The sequence below is a fragment of the Nelumbo lutea genome, chromosome 3 (assembly GCF_056320005.1).
Source record: "Nelumbo lutea isolate HS-2025 chromosome 3, American lotus-T2T, whole genome shotgun sequence".
Classification (NCBI taxonomy): domain Eukaryota; kingdom Viridiplantae; phylum Streptophyta; class Magnoliopsida; order Proteales; family Nelumbonaceae; genus Nelumbo; species Nelumbo lutea.
The window spans coordinates 34,059,085-34,078,414 of NC_142686.1; the positions used below are offsets into that span (position 1 = coordinate 34,059,085).

At 37.1% G+C, this 19,330-nt stretch overlaps 2 protein-coding genes across 3 annotated transcripts in view; one reads left to right on the plus strand and one right to left on the minus strand.

Annotated features, from left to right (window-relative positions):
* The window catches only part of LOC148864150 (kinesin-like protein KIN-14J), a 59,067-nt gene extending 57,436 nt beyond the window's left edge, over window positions 1-1,631 (plus strand). The window contains exon 18 of one of the 2 annotated variants that reach the window (XM_088975428.1): window positions 1,276-1,631. The gene's annotated coding sequence lies outside the window, so the exon portion shown is untranslated. The remainder of the gene's footprint in view (window positions 1-1,275) is intronic. The other variant, XM_088975427.1, reaches the window with a different exon arrangement.
* A 3,890-nt stretch (window positions 1,632-5,521) lies between these two features.
* HEME1 (Uroporphyrinogen decarboxylase) lies at window positions 5,522-17,637 on the minus strand. Its single transcript, XM_088975435.1, has 6 exons — window positions 17,176-17,637; window positions 16,919-17,064; window positions 10,072-10,454; window positions 9,634-9,918; window positions 8,151-8,386; window positions 5,522-6,018 (listed from the first exon to the last, which is right to left on the minus strand). The coding sequence occupies exons 1-6, from the start codon at window positions 17,199-17,201 to the stop codon at window positions 5,853-5,855; spliced, it is 1,242 nt and encodes a 413-aa protein (XP_088831561.1). The 5' UTR covers window positions 17,202-17,637; the 3' UTR covers window positions 5,522-5,852.
* Between the last annotated feature and the right edge of the window lie 1,693 nt (window positions 17,638-19,330).

The following is a 19,330-nucleotide window of genomic DNA, read 5'->3' on the forward strand; positions in this document are numbered from 1 at the left end:
ATGTTATTGAGGATACTAATAAAAATCATTTGTGTATTCAGTTCGTATCAAAATAAAGAATTTCTGAAATGCAAAAACTAAAAATGGCATTTCTTGGGCTTGGAGAGGGATTCTCAGTGCTAGACCTTTGATAAATCATGGTATTAGGTGGATTATTGGAGATGGAAAATCCATAAACTTCTAGAAAGACAAATGGGTAGATGCCTCATCTATTTCTAAAGTAATTAATTGTGACCCTTCTTTTGTTGAGGAGGATTTTAAAGTGAGTGAAATTATTGACCATTATAGAATGGTTTGGAAGGGAAAGCCAAATTCATAACCTAGTTCCTAATCTGGTGTAGAATAAAATTAAATCCACTTTTCTTCTGTCATTTGGAAGCTTGACCCTAAGGCTATGTTTGGTTTGAAGGAAAAGGTAGGGAAAGGAAGGGAAAGGTATCAAAACCTATACAAGGTTTGTAAAGGTTTCCTTATCTTTTCCTTCCTTTCCCTACTTTTTCCTTCAAACCAAACATAGCCTAAGGAGAACTTTTCTATCAAATTAACGAGGGTTGTGTTGTTCCTAGAGAGTCAGTTGAACCTAATTTGTCTATAAGAATGTGGGATCTTAATGTTCCTACAAAAAAAATTAAGATGTTTACCTTGTTACTACTTCATTATAGGCTCCCAAGTAGAGTTTTTCTCCAATTGAGGGGAATGAATATTATACTGATGGAGCTTGTATTTTTTGTGGTCAGTTGAAGGATCTTGATCATGTATTTAAAACTTTTGTCATTCTTAAGCAAGTGTGGTCAATCACCAGCCCTACAATTTCTGGTCCCAAAGAGAGTGATTCTTCTATTTTACAATGGTGGAAATGTTTAATTAAAATGGTGGAACCAAATTTACTTGAAAAATGTTGCATTATTCTTTTTATGATTTGGAGAAATACAAATAATAGAATTTTCAACAACAAATGTATCTCTCCACCTATTTTGGTTGAGCGTGCTTTAATTTTTTTTTTTCTGAGATAATAAGGTTGTTAGTCCTCAGTCGATTCCCTCTATGCTTAAATGTTGGAGACACATTAGGTGGAAAAGCCCAAAAGTCCCAGGACATCAATATAAATTTTGACACTTCTTGAATGAGGATGGGGCTTTCTCAATTGCTTGCATTGCTAGAAATAATTTTGGAGAAGCTCTAGATGTAAAAGCCTATTTTGTTGGGGTTAACTCTATTAATCTTGTTAAAGCTTGGGCAGCTTGGGGAAGCCTACAATATTGTTCTCAATTTCAGGAATTATCTGGTTTGCATTGAAGGTGACTCTTTGTTGATGATCAAGTATCTCAAGAATCAATGTTAGATCCTGTTGAAATTGAAGACCATTGTGGAGGAATGTTCGAGGCTGGTCAAGACTTTGGAGCTTGGTGTGGAGTACAGCCTTCATTTAGGGAAGCAAATCAAGTTGTGGATTGACTAGCACGTAAAGCTTTGCCAAATAGATGAAGATCCTCTCCTATTTCATCCCCATGCTCTTCTTAATGAGTTAGTTTCATTTGTTTGTGTGATGTTTGGGGCCTAGCTACCCCAGTCTTAAGTAGCTCTTCCTATTACTATCCAAAAATAAATAATAATAATAATAATAATAATAATAATAATAATAATAATAATAATAATAATAAGGGAAGTTGTCTAAAATTCACCATGACTTTTCAACATTTCTCTTAAACTCACCATAGCGTTTCAAAATGCTTAGGTAACCCCGTGTCATTAAATTGACGTTAAATAGGCTAACTGATGTTGGTAGATTACTATTTTACCCTTTGTTCTGTTGTAAATGGAAAATAAAACAAAACTTTGATATAAAAACAACACAAATATATCTCAAATATTTCAATCAAAAAAATTTCTGCCCATTTTACATATTTAAGTAAAAAGGAGTTTCAAATAAAAAAACTTTTTTGATTGGACTAGAACAAAGGTGTATTGAATAAAAATTAATCTGACATAAAAATATGCTTAATAAGGTTGACATGCCATTCTGTCAATGAACACTAATGGTGCTCTAAGAGATGGTGAGTTTTGGAAAACGAAAAGGCACTAACATGGGGTTCCCTATACGTTTTGAAAAGTTCTGGTGAGTTTTACAGAAATGCTAAAAAGTCATGGTGAGTTTCAGATAATAACACAACTTGGATTTGAATGAGTGAATCCTAAACTTTTGGCTTATACATTTTCACCGGCTATTATCATTCATTGCTATTTTTCTATACTATATTTTTTCTTCCATCCCCAAATTTATTACTTTATTTGAAAAAAGCTCAATTGTTTTGGAAATTAAAAATGGCATTGGTTGTTTTGAAGTTTCTACACATAACACATTGCCCCAGTCCTCCACTTGGTTCTTTATTGACCGGTTGACTTAGGAATCGGTCAGGCAATCGGTTCCGTTTCACTCTAAAACCACTCTTGAACCAAAAACCGTTAATTTGGTTAGTGACTCTGACCCAGACAATAGCTTTTGGCCGTTTTTATTTTGATTATTTTTTTAATTTCATATTTTTTAAGTCAAAACGGGCCATTCAACCCGAGAATCAGTCCCCAAAACAGTTACGTGTTTGATCCGTTTTTTAAAACCTTGACATATCGCCCCAGTGAGTCACCGACATGTGGAATACATAGAAAATAGGAGCTTTAGACCTTTTCATTGATATCGTAGTGTATAGATACGTAAAGGCTGTATTGCATGCGTATTGGTCAATAGCTAGTTAGGGGCTTCAAAAAAAAAAAAAAACTACAGACCTTACCTACAGTGGCAAATAAAAAACAAATTAAAGCTGGGTTTGGAATGATGTAAATCAAGAAAGATGTAAAAGTTTACGTCAGTTTGGTTTTGTTAGGATTTAGATGGAGTGCAAATGAAGATCGATGTAAAACTCCACTCTGGTTTAGATTTATTGGTGTTTGGATGGAGTGAAGTTTTACATTGTGCATCGATATAAAACCTCATCAAACATAAAGTTCTACATACACTTTTTTATCACGATTTTCAAAATGTTTAACGATCACTTACTACGGTTCAATGTAAAACGTCATTTGTATACTTTTACACTAAATCCAAACGCAGCCATAAAAAGAAGGTTTCTAGCACCCTTTAGAAGCTTTTCTTTTAACTCTAAAACCTTGTGAGAATCGTCTAGGTTACATAAAATCTCTAGGTTACAAAAAGAATAAAAAAAAAGAAAGAAAATGATCAAGAACCCAAATTTTTGAAGCTAGACGCAATTTAAACAAAACGATGAGTTTTTTATCTATGGAGTTTTCGCACAAAAATAAAAGAGAAAAAAAAAAGAGATAAAAAGAGAAATTTATATATTTTGTATGATCTAATGATAGGAAATAATTATAATGTGGATTTGTAGATGAACCATCATATCCATAAATGTAAAACAATTATTTAATAAGAAAAGTTAATTAATTTTATATTAGCATGTAATTTGTATTATGGATCATTTGAGTGGTTAAACTTAAATATTAATATTAGTAGTTTTTTGGTGACAATACTAATATTAATGAGTGGTTAAACTAAATATAATTAAGTGATCAATTTATAAAAAATAACCACTAAACTTTTTTTGTTGCTGGTATTAATTGGTAAGCAACTAATATTAATATTAGTGGTTAATAAGGTTCAAAATATCACAACATATCAATGCATATCGCCAGATATGTATCAATTTTCAAAATCGTTGATACATAGGAGTTTAAGTGATTTCAATTGTTTTAAACTTTAGGCTGCGTTTGGAAACGATGCAAATATCTAGTGTAAAATGGTTCATATAAGGCTGCGTTTGGAAACGATGCAAATGGAGTGTAAATCCCAGTTTAGGGTAAATTTGCACTATGGTTCACTTTTGCCTGTGTTTGGCAACATTATATTTTTACATTGACAAATGACAGATCAATGCATATTTACATTGATAATAAGATATAAAAGTACATCAATAAAAAAGAAGTAAATTTGCATTCAAGTGGGCTTTTGATAAAAAAATATATGCTTTATTGGAATTCGTTTTTGCATCCATTATAGTTAAAAATATATTTGGTAAGAAGGTAAATTTGTCAATGCAAAACTAACCCAATTTGCAATTTATATGAACCGTTTTACACTACATATTTGCATCATTTCTAAACACAACCTAAATTGCAAAGTTGAGTTAGTTTTGACAAATTTACCTTCTTACCAAACAAACTTTTAGATATAATGGATGCAAAAACAAATTCCAATAAAGCATATGCTTTTTTTTATCAAAACCCACTTGAATGCAAATTTACTTTTTTTTGGCTCAGTTTGGAAGGAATACAAATACAAATTTATAGAGTACAAAACATTACATTTTATATTATTTTTGTATGCATTTGTACTACACATATTTGTATTTGTACTCTTTCCAAACTGAGCCTTTGATGTACTTTTTACATCTTATTATCAATGTAAATATGCATTGGACTATCATTTGTCAATGCAAAAATATAATGATATTAAACATAGACAAAAATGAACCAAAGTGCAAATTTACCCTGAACCAGAATTTACACTCCATTGTATCTTTCCAAATGAACCTTAATAGCTGATGTGACACATTCCTCATCAAATTACTAGACCAAAATAAAAGGGAAAAACACAAAAGAATAAGAGTTTCAATCTATTACCAAAAAAAAAAATAAAAAAGTTTCAATCAAAATGAACTCTAAAGCATCAATACTTTGAACCTTGGTGGTTAAGTATATAATTCAATTCATGTGAACAAAGTTTTAAGCCATGTGTAATAATGTAACATCGCAATTTATCATGCGTGTAACTTAATATTCAATTAGGCTTAAAAAAACTTAATATTTAATTGATTAATTTATAATTCAATTAAAAATCGACAACAACATAGTTTTATTTATTCATAGATGTGGATTATGATACATTTAAGATCCATTTGGTTCATAGTCAAAATGGGAATGGAACCGAAATCTTTCAAAATCAAAATCGAAATGGTTTATTCCCATAGCATGTTTAGTTCACATAGGAATGGAAACAAAAATTGAAATCAGCAAGAATAAAATTTCATTTTCAAGGGAAGAGGAGGGAATGACCATTACCCCAAATAGAGAAATATCATTCCACCAGAAATAAGAATGGAATTCTGATTCTGCCCAACCAAACAGTTGGAATCAGAATAACCCATTTTGATTCCAATTCTAGACCCATGTTCCCACAAACCAAACAGAGCCTTAAGATTATCAATGTACTTTTAAGATTTATTTGAGTTTCCATGCAACCATGTATATATTATTTTTTTTATCAATATCATATATTCAACATGTCGCAATACATCTCTTAAAATTGTCTTTTCTATACTCCAAATGAATCATACTTCATGCACATAAAGCTTCAAAACAGTTCATACTGTTTTATTGAAATAACCAAGCTTTTCCCCCATTATTCATATTTATGTTCCTCAAAGCGGCATGTAAAAAAGATCAGGCACCATTAAACATCTAAACTTGTGCATTTTCTTAGTGGATAAGCACATTTGCAAATGGTGGACGCACAAACACAAAAAATTACAGAAAAGAAGTGTTAACATACAAGAGTATTTATTATAACGACCCAAACGTCACTTGCCAGAGGTACAAAAGAAAATAACCGGTAGCCTCACCTGGAAATTATGTACAACTCACAACCTGGATCGGTAACTCATTTTTGAACCCCCAAAAAACTCAGGTCAAGATACCACTGCTACGGGGAGGACAAATAGAACTTGAAACCAACTACTGATGGGGAAAAAAAGGTGAACCTTCTCAATTACCCTAACTCTATTTCAGACAACAAGTTTGGATGCTTCAACCCGGTCTTGGTAATTTGTATCATAACTCAAGCTCCTTGCAACATCAAAGAAATGAGCAACTGCTTCTTCAGGTGTCCCAACAAGCACACCGTGCCCCAGATTAAGGATGTGACCTCTTTGCCCTGCACATCTCAAAACCCTGAAAAAAATTTGTAACATGTCAGTTTCATAAAATGGATTCAAGATACACAGCGCAAGCAGATCCAAAATTAGTATGTCATAAAACTCTCAACTCAAATAAGATTTTAACTCTAGTGGTAACTTGTATCCAATTATTTGGGAATCAGTTCTGTTTTTTTTTTTTTTTTTGATGGATAACAGCACTTGATTTTGTTAATTAGAAACCGAAATGTAAGTACATCAAGGCAGAAAACCCAACTAGAGAGGCTAGCCTCGGCCAACCTAAAAACAAAGAAACACTTAGGCCCTAGCCAATTTGGCCCCAATACAGTCGATCCCCCTGTTACCCCTTGCTTTGCTAGTTCATCTGCCAACCCATTGGTAGCCCTTGGAATCCAATTCATGTGTGCTTGCAAATCTTCTATTATTCTTTGTAACTCTCTAAGGTTGATTTTTAATTACGGGGGAAATGGAATTAAGAGAGCCAATGTCTATATCTATTCAAATTTTGAATGAATTTGGAAAAACCCAGACTTCAAACGTTCCTATTCCACAATTTTGAGTAAAAAAATTTTGAGACAGGAAATCATTTTAAATTCTGCCAAGTTCAGTGAAGTATGCTTTCCATCCCCACAGGCCACAACCCCATGACAGTCCATTTGCATTATATCTTGGCACACTTGCTGTCTATTGATAACCAGTGGTAAAACATTAAAATGTTAAAAGCAAAAAGAGAAGGATGTTTTTACAATGTTTTCAACCCACCATTGACCTAGACGACCAAACTGTTCAAACTGTCACCAGTCACAATTCCAGATCCAATTTACTAGAAACCCGGCTTTTGACCAAAATCCAATGGCTTGGTCAAAAACTGACCGACCAAAACAGTTGAACCATTGACCAGTTCAACCCAGTCACCAGGTCACAGGTTGCACTGCGCATTCAATGTATGTGCAAACTTCCAAAGGCCATAACTCTGCACTCGGTTGTCCAATCAGGGTGGCCTTTATATCAATTTGGGGGATTGTAACAGGATAATAATCTAGAAGTGCATCCTTGCAGCGCTTGTAGGAATTTGAAGAGCAAAGGAATTAAATATCAGCCGTTTGATCCCGGAAGGTGATTCAAAGGTGGTGGTTAGCTGGTTGAAGAAAGAGGACAATGGATTGTGGAATAATAACAATGAAAAGAAACAGTTCTTATGGCTGTGTAGGGACATTAAGATACAATACAACCGGGTGAAGAGAGGTGCCAACTCATTGTGGATGGGTTGGTCAAGCAAGGGGTGAATAGGGAGTCTGTCTTTTGGGCTAGTTTTTAATTTTTTTCTCTTTGTACTCTGTTATTGGGGAGCTAAGATATTTTATCTCCCCTCTTGTATCCATAATCCCTCTTTTCTTTTAAATTAATGAAGCTGCTGTTATTGATTAAAAAAAAAAAGCTTCTTTTATCATTGTAAAATATCATTCTATATTTCCACATATTTCATACTGCTTCTACCATGTCTATAATTTTTACTATTTTTCTATATAGCATTTCTGACATTTTCAATATGTTTCTTACATTTAAGTGACCTACATTTCCACCAACACCAACATTTTAAACCTTGGTCTCCATGGGTCATTTACTCGAGTGTAATCACATAACAGATACTACTCTCAACAATATGATATTCAGCTCAAGACAAGAACATTCACTATGCACATTATGCATAAATAAGCATCTAGCAGTATTTCTATGTATTTATTTTTATTTTGTAAATTGGATTATATATCCAAAGTCAAGTGTAAAACTATAAAAGCATTAGCAGGAAAATACTACAATTACTGCCCAAGGCCTGAGCCTAGCCTGAGCTGCAATTGTCTTTACCTCAGGTTTTACATCATGTTTAGCTAGGCCTCAGGTTGGGATGGGTCTTAGAATTGGGGCTTGCTCTCTTTACCACCTGCTATAACTATGTTGGCATCAAAGCATTAGAACTTGATAAAAAATTAAAGACAACTAAATCAGTAAGACTTTTGGGCCATGGTGCCACCAAAGATCCAGGTATAGGTTGGAGAAGCTTGTAGATGCCAAGCAGGATATAGAAGTTCAATAATGTAGGACAAAACTCTAGCTCTTTTACTAAATCCAAATGCACACAGAACTAACCTTTTAACTTCTTCTGTCAATGCATGAAGCGGAGAAAACAGGTAAGCTGGGTCAACATTTCCCTGTATGCTGATGTCATTTCCCAATCTTGTCCTCCCATCTGCCATATCCACTGTCCAATCAAGCCCAATCACATCAACCCCTGTCCCCTTCATGCGCTCCAAGAGGCCACCATTGCCATTGATGTAGAGGACTAATGGTGTTTGAGGATACTTCCTCCTTACTGCACCAACAATCTGCAATTTTAACAATTCAACAAGATGGTCAAACAGATAAATAAATGATTGAGCTAAAGGATATATATCCTTCATCTTGAACCTAAGAATTTGCAGATATTGAATGCAATAATGGGGTTTTTCAAGATTCATATTGTATACCCATGGAAAAGGACACAAACAAATACAACAATTTTATTGCCATTGTAATAGAGACTAAATCTCTGGTAGCCATAGGGAACACTCATTCCACTGGACTAGAAGGTCCACCAATGGCCTAGCTGTTTCTTTGCACATAGGTGGGTTTCTTAGGATGTTCATTGCAGCTCTGCTTTACCAGATCAGGAAGAATTTATAGCCCTCTTTTACAATTTTGGCTTGTTTTAGCACCTGTTTTTTCATGTGTTTATCTCATTATACATTTCTACACTTCTCCTTCTAATAAATCCTCTTCTTGTTATAGATTAAAAAAAAAAATCTTAAAAGAAACCCATCAGTCACATATATGATAGATTTTACTTTTGTCATGCATAATAGATAGAGAGGAGTAAACTACAAAACCTGAAGTAAAGATCTAGAATTGGAGTGTCAAAGTCCAATGTATTTCCACTATAGTACTTCAAAAACTAAGAAGAGTCCATACAACATTGATTTAAAGCCAAGATTGCAAGGTGCCAACCAGCTGGTTGGTAAGGTCTCCTGCTGGTCATAGCGGAGACTTGGGATCTAATCCCGCCTGCACTTGGGTTGGGGGATGGGCTACCCCCCGTTGTCTAGCCCTCCAGAAGATATAAAAAAAAAAGGCAAGATTCAAGAGCAGACAACTTGAAAAGTTTGTGAAACACTTCATCTTTTCAGCAATATTTTGTGAAATTTTTACTAATAAAAGAATAGCAACAATAAGGGTAATTGTTCTCCCTGATAGGTTATATGATTGGATTAACCATGAAATAGGGAGATATCTGTTCACTAGTGGGCTCCTGGTTATTCAAAAAGTGTAATTTTGTAAGCAATTATTCACGGGAAACCTAAAAAATATTATTCTAGGCAAAGATAAAAGAACTGTCAATGTGGTTTGTAATATTTAAGATTTGGTTTGTGGCATCAAATAAATAGTTAAGCTCAATATGGAGAGGGAAACCCTTATAGTATCATAGTTCACTAAAAAGACGGAAAAGAAGAGAAAATAACAGTTTTAGTGAAACCACTAGGAATTGCTATTTTAAGAAAGAAGATAGCTGAAGTGAACTAAGAGAACTTTGAATTACCTCTTCAATATAAGGCTTTGACCAGAGCTCCCACATATCAGGTGGTAGCTGCCCACCCCATGAATCAAATATTTGTATACACTGTGCCCCAGAATATATTTGGTAGATGATATAGTCAGATATTGCTTGTGTCAGATGAGAAAGGAGAGCTCTCAATACATGTGGTGCAGTGTGGCACATGCTCTTTATGGTCGTATATGTACGCGTAGTACCCCCTTCCACTATATATGTAGCAATTGTCCATGGAGCCCCCACAAAACCCAGCACAGCTGCTTTATCCCCAACCTACACAAGGAAATTTTGAGATATTCTAAAATAACAATGATGGTGATCACAAAAATAACATTAATAAATAAAGGAAAACCAACCAGACAAAAGGTTATTTTCATTCTGTTGATTCTCAAAAAATTAAAAAAAAAACAAATAAAAAGTCATTACTTCTTGACGTAAAATTCTCAGTGAATCCCCCACAAAATGAAGTTTCTCCAAGTCAATTGGATGCAGTGTTTTCAATCCCTCTTCAGAACAAATTGGAGACTGGATAACAGGACCCTTTACTTCTTCAATGTCAAACGGGACACCAAATGCAGGGAGAGGGGTAAGGATGTCAGAGAATATAATAACCCCATCAGGATGGAATGCATTCCAAGGCTGCAAAGAAATTTCCACAATGAGATCAGTCGTCTCTGACCTCTCTCTGAATGATGGGTATTTCTCTGCAAGCTTTCTATAAACAGCCATATACCTTCCTGCTTGACGCATCATCCATGCTGGAGGACGACTAACAGGGTCTCCTCTTGCAGCTTTAACCAAGAGTGGATCTGGAAGCAGTGACGCATATAAAAAAATGAAAATCAAAATGAACCAAAGCAAAATCCAGATATCTCCCAGGAAGGGGTGAGGGCACAAAGTAAAAGAATCACCTATACAATATCCCATCAGTTTCAAGAATTAAAATCAAGGTGCATTGGCAAAATGCCGGGCTCAAGATAAAGCTCTAAAAACATTAAGGTTATACCATTCAGCCAAACAATTTGTCCATGCCAAAAGGGGAGTGACAGTTCAACAAAGAAAAACCTTTTGAAAGATAATTGTATTGTAATTTGGTTGGAATTAAATTCAGTCTCTCGTACAACAAGAGGAAGGTAAAAGCTCGTTCCATGCATAAGAAAATGAAATGATAAATTGATAATGACGATGATGTAGCCATCAATACCAAATAACAATGGCTTATCGCAATATTGATGGTAAAACTTAAAAAAAAAATTCAAATCAAAGCAATTAAGATTGGAAACAATACAGAGAAATTATGCGGGATGGGGAGAGTCGCATTTTCCACATAAATGAATGTTAAAGGATTTTCTTAATTATTATAGTCTTGAAGACGGTTATGCCGTTAGGTTTTGTTGTATAATTTGTTAGCCAGTTGGACTTTGTCGCACCGACCTGTATTCTCTACATATTCTCCAAAATGTTAATACAAAGAATATAATTCATTTTTTTCCTCAAACTCTTAGATGGTATCAAAGTAGTGAGAAAGGTCCCTTTGTTTTTGCTCAAACTCTAAGTTTCGTCCGAGACAATGTGACGAAGTGCAAAAATGGCACTAGAGATCGGAAATGAGGACATCAGCGAAAAAATTGCAGATCCACTATCGTCGTTCTTCCTTCACCCCTCCGATAATTTCAGCACCGTCCTAGTTTCTTGCCTATTGACAGAGGAGAATTACCATACGTGGAAATGTGCTATGATCACAGCACTTGGTGCCAAGAACAAAGTTGGATTCGTCGACAACACAATCAAGACATCGGATTGCGCGAAGACAACAGAATTGCATGCATGGTCGAAATGCAACTTGATGGTGATATCTTGGATTTTTAACATTGTTGCTCGAGAGCTACACCAGAGCATCATCTATGTGGAGAATGCCCATGAAATATGGCTTGATCTGGAACAACGATTTTCTCAAGGCAACGCCCCTCATATCTTCCAGTTGGAGAGAGACCTTGCGTTACTGAAGCAAGAAAATCTCCATGTATTTGTGTAATACACCAAAATCAAAGGCATATGAGACAAGTTGGCAACACTCTCTGGCACACCAATCTGCCCCTACGAAGGAATTGTGAAAGAGTTCTTTGCTGAAAGAGAAAGAGACCGTGTTTATCAATTTCTTCTCGGCCTAAGTGAGAAGTTTAATGCCATCAGATCTAGTGTGCTCAGTATGGAACCACTCCTAAGCGTAGCCAAGGTCTATGCTTTGGTGTCGCAAGAAGAAAAACATCAAGATTTGGTGAGTCAACAAGTGACAACAATTGAGGCCGCAGCCATGAAATCAGAAGCACTACAAGCCGGAAGCTTCAAGAATGGCAATGATTGACCTCGACTACATTGAGATCACTGTAAGAAACAAGGTCACACTAAAGATCGTTGCTACGAGCTCGTTGGATATCCAGCTAACTAGGAAGCAAGGGGGGATCAAAAGGAAAGCCACTTGGGCTGGAAAGGCATCTGACTCAAAATTCTCAATTGCCAATCAATCTACCAGCTTGGACATTGGAATATCACCAATAGCCAACCTCACATATGAACAGTATCAACAACTGATCAACCTTCTCAACAGTGGAAAGCCGACCATGTCCAACTTTACAGGTAAGGTTACTCAATTGAACTAGTTTGGACATTGGAATTCAAATGTCTGGCTATTAGATAGCGGGGCCACCGATCATATGGTACCCTATCAGTAGACCTATTCATGGGCCGGCCCAGCCCCTGGACGGGCTTGAACACGCAAATGGGCCTGTGGGCTTAACCTCGGGCCAAAAAGCCCGGCCCGCAATAAATTCGAGCCGGGCTCGGGATTTTCCAAAATAGCCCGGCCTGACCTATAATTAAAGCTAAAAACCCTAGTCGAATGCCCCTCTTTCTTTCACCTCTTTGGCTCTTTCACCTCTTTTTCCAGCACCTTTCTTCTCCACATCCTCCACAGTTCTCAGTCCTCACACACTCAAGCAGCCACGCAACCGGTGAAGCGGCGAACGTTCATCGACGCAACAACTCCGACAGTGAGTCCTCTCTCTCTCTCTCTCTCTCTCTTGCTCAGACGAGAACTAATCACTATTAAAATCGCAGGTTGCAGCTCACAGTCACCGCGAACTCAGCTCCAGCAAACACAATCACCGGCGGTGAGTCCTCAAGCTTCAGGCTTTTTATCAGGGCTGGGCTCAAGCCCAAGTTGTAGGCCCGTTGGTCGGGCCGGACTCGAGCTCGATCCTAACAAATTTTCATTAATGAAGAGCAAAAGCCCGACTCGAGCCCGACCCATGAATAGGTCTACCTGTCAGTCTGATCTTCGTACCACTGGTGATACTAGAACACAACCAGTTCAATTACCAAATGGGACTTGTTTACTAGTCCAGTCCAAGGGTAATGTGCCTCTCAGTCCTGAACTGACCTTGAAGGATGTACTATTTGTCCCTGGTTTTTGCTGCAATCTAGCCTCCATCAGTAAACTCACATTGCAGCTTAATTGTGCTGCCATATTTTTTCCCACTTTCTGTGTATTGCAAGACCTGACCTCCAAGAGACTGATTGGGGTAGGTCTTCTGTGTGATGGATTATACTACTTAATGCCAATAAGCACAGTTGTTGCTCTACAAAGCAGAGTTGATTCCTCCAATTTATGGCATGCCAGGCTTGGACATGCATCCTATGAATGTTTGGCCAACATTAAGGACTTGCACATTACTATACCTACTATTAGCATATGTTGTGATCATAGTTGTTAAGGCGACGCCTAGGTGACAAGGTGCCCTTGGAGGCTCGCCTAGCCCAACCGCCAAGCAGTTTTGCATAATGTGTAATAAAATACTTTTATATTGTTTTTTTTTAGATTATAATTATAAAATAGACATTGATAAAGAAAACATTCATTTGTGTGTTTATAAACAAATTTCTTTTTATTATTTTCTTATTTGTTAGGGTTTAATCAACACAAACATTGCTAACAGTTGTATTGATTGACTTCTTCTTCCACCTTTTCTTTTCTTCTTTTCCTATAACAAAAATAGGGGTTCAGCCCCTATATTTTTTGAATTTTCTTTCCTTTCTTCTTTTTCTTCTCATAAATATGTTGATTTTCTAGACTTAAACATAAAGTTTATAATTTTCTTATGAAAACTATGGATAATTATTAAAGAAAGTTGGTTATGGAACCTAGGGAACTACCCTAAGATATGTGGTTTTTACTTTAAAAAATCCATTGCCTAGGTGACACCTAGACGACTAGGCAACAAGGCGCCCCCCTGGCGTCGCCTAGCCTCGCCTTGGCGCTTTGAAAACTATGGTTGTGATACTTGTATGCATGCAAAACAAATGCGCCTATCATTTCCTATTAGTAATACTCATTCTACTTCTATTTTTTATCTTGTTCACTATGATATATGGAGGGCTACAAGACACCATCTCTCTCTGGTGCACGGTATATTTTGACAATTGTTGATGATCATTCACGGGCCACATGAGTATTTTTGCTGAAATCCAAGTCTGAAGCTTACTCATTTTGTGAGTAATGGTTTGGAATTTCTCTTCGAACCCATGAACTCTTGCATGGAAACCCCACAACAAAATGGGGTAGTGGAAAGGAAGCATAGGCATCTCCTAGAGATAGCTAGGGCCTTGGGATTTCAGGCCAATCTACCAATAAAATTCTAGGGGGAGTGCATTTTAATGACAACATATATCATCAACCACCTCCCTACCCCTTTTTCTTTTTGGAAAAAACTCCATTTGAAATATTGTATGGTCACGCTCCTTCTTATACCCATTTTCGTACTTTTGGTTGCCTTGTGGCCCTTGCCTATGCTGTCACAATCCAACATGGCCGTGATAAGTTTGCATCCTGATCCCGACATTGTGTTTTCTTGGGTTATCCACATGGACAAAAGGGATACCGACTCCTTGACACAAAAACAAATCAGCTATTTGTTTCACGTGATGTCAAATTCTTCGAAAATCAATTCCCTTATGTTGATGAAAAATATTTGGATCCTACTACACACACCCAATCATCCCAGCACCGGCAGTTAATGATGATAGTATACTTCAACATGACTCCATTATTGCGGACTCCATCCATACAGTTGAGCCTTACAATACCGAAGTGCCCACCACCACCCCATGCTCACAAGAAATTAAGCCCACACTTGATCACAACTCACCAAAGCCCACACATGTTGTAGTAGGCCCCTCTTAGCCAATGCGTGATAAACACATCCCAACCCATCTTTCCGATTATGTCTGTCCCACCATTCGGCCCAACACTGGCCCATGCACTTCATCCACTAATCATCCCATATCTAATTTTCTACTCTCTTGCTCAGCTTCCCAAACTATTCATCTACCTAAGCCCACCACACATTCTCAAGCCCAAAAACATGATTGTTGGAAGCAAGCCATGTCTCTTGAGCTGTCCGCACTTGAAAATACTCATACGTGGACTTTGATAGAGCTACCACCTAACAAAAAACCCATCGGATGCAAATGGGTTTACAAGATCAAGTATAAGCCTGATGGCACAACCGAGTGTTACAAAGCACGTCTTGTTGCAAGAAGTTGTACACAAATAGAGGGCATTGATTATATTGAGGCATTTGCCCCAGTTGCCAAACTTATAACAATACATTGCTTATCAGCATTTTCTGCAACCAAAGGTTGGGGACTTCATCAAATGGATGTAAACAATGCTTTTCTTCATGGCTCTCTTCACAAAGAGGTGTATATGCTTCTTCCCCTGGTTTTCTTCCTCTGGGAGACACGTGTGTTCATGCAAATTGAATAAATCTATCTATGGGCTCAAGCAGGCATCAAGGAACTGGTTTGAAACACTAACTCATGCTCTCAAATAATGTGGTTTTCATTACTCCTTGGCTGACAACACACTCTTTACTAAATGCAAGTTGGGTTCATTCTTAGTTGTACTTGCATATGTGGACGATTTAGTCATGGCAGGTGATGATCCTACCACTATTAATGACCTCAAGAAGTATCTCAGCCATTGCTTTCTTATAAAGGATCTTGGTCACCTACAGTATTTTCTCGAGACTAAAACATCTAGCTCATCTTTTGGATTGTTTCTTAGTCAGTGCAAATACATATTGAATATTCTTCAAGAAGCTAGTATGTTGGGCTGCAAGCCCAACCCCCTTCCAATGGAACAACAACATCATCTTGGGCCTGATTCTGAAAATCCAATATGTGATCCTGATTGATATAGGTGTCTAGTTGATCGTCTCATTTACCTAACCATTACAAGGACAGAACTCAGCTATGCCATCCATACCCTCAGCCAGTTAGTTCATGGGGGATCCTCGACAATGTCATCTTGAAGCTGCCATGAATGTGCTTCAGTACCTAAAGTCTTCCCCCATGCATGGTATTTTACCGTCTTCCTCAAGTGACTTACTCCTTCACATCTATTGCAATTCAGATTGGGCTGGATGTCCTTCTACTCGTCGATCTACCACCGGCTACATTCCTGGGATCCTCTCCTTTGTCGTGGAAAACTAAGAAGCAAAACAGTCCCCCTCTCTTCAGCAAAAGCAGAATACTGTGCCATGGCTGCAGCCACTAGCAAGCTGATATGGTTAAAGTGACCATTTGCTGATTTGGGACTTACTCATTCTCAGCCTATGCACCTTTTCATGACAACAAAGCTACGCTTCACATTGCAGCCAATCCTGTGTTTCATGAACACACCAAACACATTGAAATTGACTGCAATTTCATCCGAGAGCATCTACGTTCTAAGGCTATCACCACAGCTCGCATCAGCTCTCAATTCCAACTTGAGGGTGGGTATTACATTCTTGAAGACGGTTAAGCCGCTATGATTTGCTGTATAATTTATGTTGGACTTTAGCGCACCAACTTCCAAAATGTTAGTACAAAGAATATAATTCATTTTTCTCCTCGGATTTTTAGATTAATTAAAAAAAAAATGCCAAGGAGAAAACGATACGAATTCAACCCAGATTGGATTGAAATTTCCATTTTGCCTAAACTACACAAGCTATCCTTTACCAGATTGAATACGAATGATAGGCTTTCTGTTAGAAAAGCAAATGTAAAAAAGAGAAAAACAAAATAAATAGAAATGCGGAGTTCAAACTTTTACTTCCACCGAATTGAATAACATAATAACATTTCGCATAAAATCTGGGTCTCGAGCAAGAAATTTAAACAAAGAAATGGTTCAGAGACGAAAAAAAAAAAAGGTGAAGAAACGCACCAGAAGAAGATAAGCAAGCTCTGGGGAATCTCTTCTGGCTGAACTTCCTTTTGGAACAAACCCTAAATCCAGCTCGTCCATTTGAGAAAATCCCTAACTGTACAAACAAGCTTGAAGAGCTCCACCCAACCGAGCAACAGCAGCCGCTGAAAACGACTTCAAAAGTCAAAAGCGAAATAAACCAACCACTACCAGAAAACAAATTCTCTTCCTGCAATTTAAATCGGAGAATGTGGAGTTGGGAAACCTAAACTGACCTCGTAAGAGACGAGAGACTACTCATTTCTGGAGAAGATTTCTTGATTCCTTACAAGGGAGACTTCCGAGCCGAGCGTGTGCTTCAGAGAAGTGTTCGCTCGCTGCTCTGTCGTTGTAACTAAATTCTTATCTTTATTATCCCCCCAGCTCTGCCACCATTAGAGTTAGGCCCTCACCGCAGCACCGCTGTCGCTGTGATTGATGATGTGTCAGAAGCGTATCAAGAGAATACCATCGTAGCCATCCGATTCATTATTTAGTTTGATCATTTATCTATCTATCTATGCTTCGGGAATGGGATGGATTTGGATTTTGGAGATGCAGTGCAACTTGGGCGGGCCCAACCCAAAGGAAGTGAGCTTGGACTTCTGGGCTCATGGGCCTCCGAAGTCGGCCTGAACCCAACTGGGCTGGGCTTGGGTTGAAGCCTTGGGTAGGCCCAACCCAACCTCGGATTCTGTACATATAAATCATCTTTTAAGGTCTTTATATAGGGGAATTAAGCATCGTAAAGGGTGGAATCTCCTATACCACTGAAACCAGGAGAGATCACTTCTCCATCTAATTAAATGGAGGCGATCAAGATCCACTAATAGGCTTGGAGTAATCTTGTAATACTCAAACATGATTATATGAATATAGATGTCTCTACGGCCCTAAATAATATTTACAAGATTTGAGTTAAAGCCATTGTGAGATGATGAGTATATGTTGCCAATTTGCCAATCAAAATTTTAGGCATTGTTCACTTTTTTCTGTAAGTTATTTATTTAGGTAAGTGTATTTATTTATGTTCTTTTATTTTTCAGGTAAATAAGAAAATGATCGTTTTAGTCATAAAAAGCCATTGTTAAAAGGGGCAATTTTATCTAATCCAAATGTTGGGTGTTTTTTTAGTAAGAGAGAGATTGAGAAAATAAAACTCTTATTCTTTTAACAGCCTTCAAGCTGATTCCATTCAACCAGTTTAAGATACAAATCTACCTTAAGAATAATATCCAAAAAAGAGGGAATAGAACGCTTTCCAAGAATGAAGTACCCTACCAAGAAAAAGAAGAAAAAGAAGAAAAAGAAGAAGACATCAAGTTCTAGAGCTTTCAATTTGTGTTCATTTCTTTTTGGTGTGTTAGGTTTCCCTATCTTTCCCTTCAAACCAAACATAGCCTTTTAGGACTTGATGTATTCATTTGAAAGAATGCACATAATTTGCTTAATTAACTTACCTCGATTTAATCAAAACCTTAGAGACCAACAGTTAAATGGATATATTTCCCCTATACTTTATATTGAGCATAAATAAGAAAATTTTTAAGTGTGAAGGCCTATGGAGTTAACTCCCAAATCTTTGGAATCACCTACTTGAAGTTTCTATAAAAGGACATAATCATTAGTCGATCATTCATAAGGTAATAGTTGGCTACCTATGACTTCCGAGACTAGTGTCATGAGTGGTTGACCACTTGTGATAGCCAAGCTTGGTGTTACTGATTTTGGTCAGTAGTCAACAGTTGAAAAGAATAGTACTCGTAGAGATATAAAGTGGGTCATGCTGCCCATGGGTTGGCATAGTTAGGCATGATATGGGTTGTGCCAGACACAACCCGGTCATTGTAGCAACTGGATCGTGCAGTAGCCCAACCCATACCCTTGGTCCGTGTTGGGCTTGGGTTTTGAGGCTCATAGGCCAATATGACACGACATAATAAACTGGGTTGTGCTGGCCCAACATGACACAACATGTCGACCCATAATTACTATAAATTTTTATTTCCAATTTTATTATATTATTGTGTTCCAATTTTATTATAATTTTTTTCAATGTCTTGTCTATTTTGTTAATTTATTTTAATTTTTTAATTATTTTTTCAATTTTAAAAAAGCCATGCCTCTCACAACTTGGCTCAACATGAGCCCGCCTAGGCTTGTGCCACAGACAATGCTAGGCTTGACCTATGAAGGGTTCCAAGCCAAGCAATCACAACCCACTTAGGCCCTCGTGCGACACGGCACAACCTGCTAATGCATGGGCGACCCATAAAATCATGTCGTGCCAGCATGACATGACCCACTTTACACTTTTAGGTACTCAACTATGTTCAATAACCAAAAATATGATACACTTAGTAGTTGACTACCACCTCTTAGTAGTTGACT